This window comes from Diospyros lotus, chromosome 3 (assembly GCF_014633365.1).
Source record: "Diospyros lotus cultivar Yz01 chromosome 3, ASM1463336v1, whole genome shotgun sequence".
Lineage (NCBI taxonomy): Eukaryota > Viridiplantae > Streptophyta > Magnoliopsida > Ericales > Ebenaceae > Diospyros > Diospyros lotus.
In genome coordinates this window covers 39401592-39407591 of record NC_068340.1, presented here as the reverse complement: position 1 = coordinate 39407591, position 6000 = coordinate 39401592, and the positions used below count along the sequence as shown (strand labels likewise).

General features: G+C 37.3%; 1 protein-coding gene across 3 annotated transcripts; it reads left to right on the top strand.

Annotated features, from left to right (window-relative positions):
• LOC127798288 (probable caffeoyl-CoA O-methyltransferase At4g26220) lies at nucleotides 1-4565 on the top strand. 3 transcript variants are annotated; one of them, XM_052331749.1, is made up of 10 exons: nucleotides 1-362; nucleotides 454-507; nucleotides 1073-1156; nucleotides 1664-1789; nucleotides 2402-2469; nucleotides 3603-3672; nucleotides 3801-3866; nucleotides 3941-4018; nucleotides 4114-4183; nucleotides 4289-4565. In XM_052331749.1, exons 1-9 carry the CDS (start codon nucleotides 54-56, stop codon nucleotides 4153-4155), a joined length of 897 nt encoding a protein of 298 aa, XP_052187709.1. In that variant the 5' UTR covers nucleotides 1-53; the 3' UTR covers nucleotides 4156-4183; nucleotides 4289-4565. The 3 variants fall into 3 exon arrangements, 2 of the variants coding, with proteins under 2 accessions (XP_052187709.1, XP_052187710.1); XM_052331750.1 differs by lacking the exon at nucleotides 1073-1156; XR_008022369.1 differs by lacking the exons at nucleotides 3801-3866; nucleotides 4289-4565 and having other exon boundaries at nucleotides 3603-3800.
• The last annotated feature ends 1435 nt before the right edge of the window (nucleotides 4566-6000 follow it).

Here is a 6000-nt window from a genome sequence, read left to right as displayed (position 1 = left end):
CTTTACCAAACGGTGCGAACAGAAGAGCTGAAGTGGCCTCGTCTATCCCATCCATGGCGAGCTCGGTGCTTGCTCGGTCGGCGAACCCTTCGGCGATCTTCTATCCTCTATCATTGCGTTGCAGCAATCTTCCAGCGGGACGTTCGGTTCTCAAATGGATGTCGGCGAGAGGCCTACATGCCTCCTCTGCCATTGCCTCCGTCAGCCGTCGATCTAGGGCTCGGAAATCGATCCGCCTCCAAACACGCTGCTGCGCCGGCTCACCCGCCGTCGCCAGCGACAGAAAATACGGAAATAAACAAGTTATCAGCGTCACATCGAAGCTATACGACTACCTACTGATGCACACCAGAGAGCCGGAGGTGAATTCTTTACATACATTCCCCAGGCTCTAATACGTAACAGGAATTTGGTCTACTTCTGCCTTGTGATAACTTGTTGAGAGCATTGCAGATTCTTCGGGAACTTAGAGAGGAGACCGCCACCATGCGAGGTAGCCAGATGCAGGTAATCCTGTCATCGCTGCGTCTTCTTTCTTCTTATATATTATTTTTGCCTTTTTCCCGTCTATGTTTATATATTTGGACCTATACATGTAGAATTATGTACGTCCACAGAAGGTTAGCCCATGGTAAGGTTGCTCCCTTGCTAAGTAACCTTCCCCTGAGTCTGTACCCTTGTACACTGGGTTCTTCTTTTATATACGTCTGCATAAAATGTGCTCATTTTGCACCTTGAATTTTGTGAGTTGCAAATGAGAATGACACCCATTACTAGGCCAACCTTTTCAAACTTTCTAGCAGAAAGGTGTAGGAAGTTCAATACTCCTTTTTTGCTTGGCCCAACGTTTTCATAGACGGAATGCTTGTTGCACCACATTTAACCATATTTTTAGAGAAGAAACACGTGATTGGTAGTTAAAATAAGAACAAAAAAATTTGAAGGATCTTTCATTGATAAGAGAGAAATATTTTTTTCCTCTCAATTTCAGTTAGCATAGCTTGGCAAGTTAGAATCCATGTAGTTAGACCCCACCTAGGAGGACTAAAGCATGATATGTTGTTGTTGACAGGTATCTCCTGATCAAGCGCAGCTTCTTGCAATGCTTGCTCAGATTCTTGGTGCAAAGAGATGTATTGAAGTTGGTGTTTATACTGTATGTATTCACATATCAAATCTCACTAAATTTTCCTCACAATTTAACATAGTCCTTTCTTTTTGTGCCAAATACTAATAACTTTGTTGTCCTTGTAAGAATTATTTTTAGAAATTATGATGAATTTGTGATTTTGGGACGAAGATTATGTTTGGTTGAATGTATAATTTTTGTTCTGTTTCTAATAGTAGTTTAATATATGGATTACCAACATTTGTTTAATTTCAAGTGTGGATTAATTATCACATATTAGTCATTAAGTCCTCGTCATGTAGTGAACGTCTGACAATAATGGCGTCAGTATTTGTGTTATATTTGCTGCTGGTGTCTTGGTATTCATGTGACCCATAAGCTTGGGATCACTTCTTTTTGCTGGTTCCTGCTATGGTGCTTGTTTTGTTTCCCAGTTTTCAGTTAGCATATAACTTCATCTCATGGAGGAGAGTAACGATATCATATAAATCTTATGAATCAGAAATTCACCGATACAATGATTTTGACATCCAGGGGTACTCATCATTGGCTATTGCTTTAGTTTTACCAGAATCAGGCTGTATAGTTGCTTGTGAAAGAGACAAAGCATCCATAGAAGTTGCAAAGAAGTATTATGAACGAGCTGGTGTTTTGCACAAGGTGAAGTTTATATCTTCTGCTAGGATTTTTTGTTGTAGAAGTTCTTGGTTTTGCAAGCAATAGATTCTCAAATGAATAACTGCTAAACATGCTCCCAAAAGAACTTCAAAGTTGACTCATTACATTTGTTTTTCTCTCTTGTTACATTTGAAGTCCTTGATTTTTACTGCCTTTTCCTCAATATATGCAGTCCATCAGTTTTTCTTGTCACTATTTTTTACATTGATTGGGTGAACTTTTATATCTTTATGTTTCTATCTCTAATGTTTGTGGTACTCTTTCAAGTTCAAGCAAGCTGGTTTTTTGCATTATAGAAATACTTGGTTATCCAGTAAATGGTTCTTTATGATACATGCTTCCAATTACTGGTAAAGCCTGTGACATTTAGAGTTATGCTATTTTGCTAATGCCCACCTTTAACTTTTTGAGTGCTGCTATTTACTTTTTCCCCCCTTCAAAAATATATCCTGTAATTCATTTTTGTCACTGTATAATACCTAAATGTGGTAAAGATGTAGATGTATTTAACTCATCTTCTATCTTTACATATATGTGCTAACTCTTATGCCTTCAAACTAACGTATGTTATTTAAATAAAACAATTGGTATTAGGTGGTCATGAAACTTGGTCTCGCAGTAGATGCTCTAAAATCTATGATTCAAAGTGGGGAAACTTGCAGGTATGTAGTACATTGAACCCTGTCAAATGTAGATAATAATTTTTGAAACTGTGCTGTGGTATCTCCTGTGTGCATGCTTTAATTTAGTCATACTGGTTCTATAAACTGAGTATGCAGTATAGCAGACAAAAAATTGAACAAGCTGAAAAAATTTGTCAGATAAAATTAACTGGTCCTTTCATTTGCCCTTCAATATGTGCTGTCTTTGTGTTAGGAGTCCATGGTACACTTGATATTTCTCAGTGTTTTAAAACGCGCTAGGTTCTAGTTGGGCGCCAAACTGGGGCCTAGGAAAACTGCTATTTTTTTAACTTTTTAATGTAATTTGATGTTATTTTATCACTAATCATAGATTTCAGAGGTATTATTCTTCTTTAATCTTTTGGTGTTCTATATGATATGCGGATTTCATATATTTTGTAAAAGTATTCCTCTAACATGTGGTATCAAACCAAACACATATTTATATAGAACCTGTTTTCATATACTGTGAATTATATATATATAGAGAGAGAGTGGTCGATAGAGGCCGTTAGCATCTGCAGCGGCCGATGGGACGGATAGATCTGTCGTGGTTCTCCATGACCGCCACTGTTAGCATCTGCCATGGCCGATAGTTCCAGATCTAATCGGTGTTGCGGCCAGTGGGAGTCTGAATCGAACTGCCGGCGAAGCATGGTTTGCATCTCAGTGTGGGTATCTGCCATGACCGATCGATTCAAACCTTTCCCTGTCGCCGGCAGCCATGGTTGCAACCCTCTGCCTTCTGTTCGCCATGGCCGCTTTCTCCTTGTGCGTTCACCGTGGTTGTGGGTTCGGAGTGGCCAACCGGTTGAGTCACGTCTTCTCGGCCATGTGGCTGACTGAACAACACAATTTCAAACATGCATGTCCGGGCAACCCAGGCGGCTAGGCGTTGCCTGGGCCTCCTCGGCGCCAATTGAGCCCTATTAATCGGGCCCGGGGCTCTTAGGGGTGCCAATTTACATGTATTCGTGGCGGCCAGGGGCCGCTTAACACCTCAGCGGCCGCCTAGGCCGTGTTTTAGAACACTGCGGCATTTCTGTATTTTTTTGACTGGGTATTTTATCCATAGGATGGAATTTCATGACATGTCTCTTCTATTTATACAGCTATGACTTTGCATTTGTCGATGCTGATAAGAGAATGTATCAGGAGTACTTTGAATTGCTGCTGCAATTGGTTAGGCCTCAACACACTGTTTAAACAGCATATCTAGATCTTTGCGCTTGTCTGATGGGTGTGTCAAATTTCAAATTATGGTAGCAGTGTATGAGGATGTACTGATTGTTTTTACTATCCTGCTCCAGGTGAGGGTTGGGGGTCTTATAGTCATTGATAATGTGCTCTGGCATGGCAAAGTTGCTGACCCGCTGGTGATTTAAAATACAAACTATATATTTCCTTCCCATGGAGATGGTATATAACTATGGTTTGTTTTTTTGGGCAGGTAAATGACTCAAAGACCATCAGCATTAGAAATTTCAACAGAAGCATTTTCGAGGACAAGCGCATAAGCATCAGTACGGTAGGTGAATGGCTGTTTGCCCCACTTGAGAAATGTTCTAAGCAACTAAAAAGTTGTGAGTTGTTCTTGCATGACCCTGACGCCTTTGATTTTAGGTACCCATTGGTGATGGCATGACAATTTGTCGAAAACTATGATTTAAGAGCAGAGGATTGGTGACAGAAGGTTGGTTTACCTGTCTGTTTAAGATAGCTTTTTGAGTGCACCAAGTAGCAAATTCTAAAATGTTTTAGTAGTTTGGACTGCTAACTGATAGGAAGCTATTAACAGTTGATGAATCGTTGGAAAGGCCTTGGAAGTTGTTTGGGTTCCTATGTTGGATGCGTTGGAGGTTGAAGCCACAAGTCTTGGCCCATTGGGCAGGTTGAGAACCGAACCGGTACACAAAGTCTCATTTAAAAGTGTAGATTTAACATCTATTTGATATATTTTTTAATTACTTTGACCACCAAGTGAAAATTACTTATGATTAATTGATAGCTACTTTTTGCTTGTAGCACTTTGTAACTAACCTTGCCTTGAGACGATTAATCTCACTTTATACTTTGTTCTGTTTGCCTATTTAACTTTAATTGACTCCTTGTTTGCCGGTAAATCTGTTAAATTTCACGTATTATTCTCAAAATTGCATAAAATTTTTCACCCGTTGCTGTTAACCACCGAGTATCAAAATAGGCTTTTTTAAGAGTTACTGGGTCATAGTTTAGAGAGAGAGAGAGAGTTAAACTAGTTATGAAATATTGTCATTACCTAAACATAATCTTATGGATGGGCTGGTAAATTATATTGTTGCTAAGGTCTCTTGGAGGACTCAGTTGTATTATACTTTGGAGTCGTCGAAAAAGGAGAACCGATTAGGAGAAATTAGTTTGTGTTTCCGAGTCACCAAGTAGTTATAGTGACTTGAATGTTTTTATGAATTTACTTTCATTACTTAGACCATCTTCAACTCAAAATTTCAAAATGGTGCAGCTTTTGCACTATCCCAATAAAAGTCATTTTCAACCCATTACACTAAAATTTTCACCAAATGAAGAGTGTTATTTTTATTTTCTTATTTTTTAAATTTATAATACTTAATTTATTTTAAAAAATTATTTGATTGTTTACCTAATTACAGCTTAAATATGTAAAAAAAATTACATGTATTTACATAAAATATTATATTTATTTAAAAAAATAAATATGATATTATACATAATATGACAATTTATAAGATTTATAATTTAACAGGACAAGATTCAAAAGAGAATATTTGAAGTTTTGAATGAAAAAAATGTTATAAACAAAAAATGTAATTAATCTTTGAATTGTAGGACAAAGAACTCCAAAGTTTCTCAACTCAGTTTGATTATTATTTTAATGGTTTTGGAAAATTCAAAAATAATCTACCTAAATATTAAATAGTTATTTTTTGTTTAATATATGTTGCATTTTAATTTTTAATGTTTATGTCATCGTAATATTCATGTTCTCAACTTTTTAACTTTTATGGCGTAATTTATTTTATTTTGTTAAATAATTATAATTTCTTTGTTTAATTTTAATTTATTATGTTGTTAAAAATAATAGTCAAATTAAATATATAAATTAAGGTCAAAATTAATAATTATACATATTAAAACAAAATTAAGAAAGGATATAATGGGGATAATATTTTTTCATATTGAAAGGGGGCAATTTGGAGATAAATCTCTTACAATAACAATGTCGTGGGTGAATAATTGAACTCCAAAAATGATGTTTCACGGTTCATCATGCCATTTTAGGATGATGAAATACTGTGTTGTTTTTCTCCCACATTGGTTGTGTAAAGAGGTGAGAGTGGGTATTTATATTCTTCCCTCACACTTAGGTTTGGCCTTAAGGGGCACCCGGATTTTGTGAGCGGGCGAACCCCTTGGCCCGCTCACGCCGTCGACCCGCCCGTCAATGCGGAGTCTCTTCGGTGTCTCGACTCAACCTATAAAAGGCTGGTCGTG

Coding starts and splice junctions, on each gene's coding strand:
- LOC127798288 (XM_052331749.1), top strand. CDS start 54: ATGGCGAGCTCGGTGCTTGCTCGGTCGGCGAACCCTTCGGCGATCTTC. Junction 363..453: donor TGCACACCAGAGAGCCGGAG/GTGAATTCTTTA, acceptor AGAGCATTGCAG/ATTCTTCGGGAACTTAGAGA. Junction 4,019..4,113: donor AGCGCATAAGCATCAGTACG/GTAGGTGAATGG, acceptor CTTTGATTTTAG/GTACCCATTGGTGATGGCAT.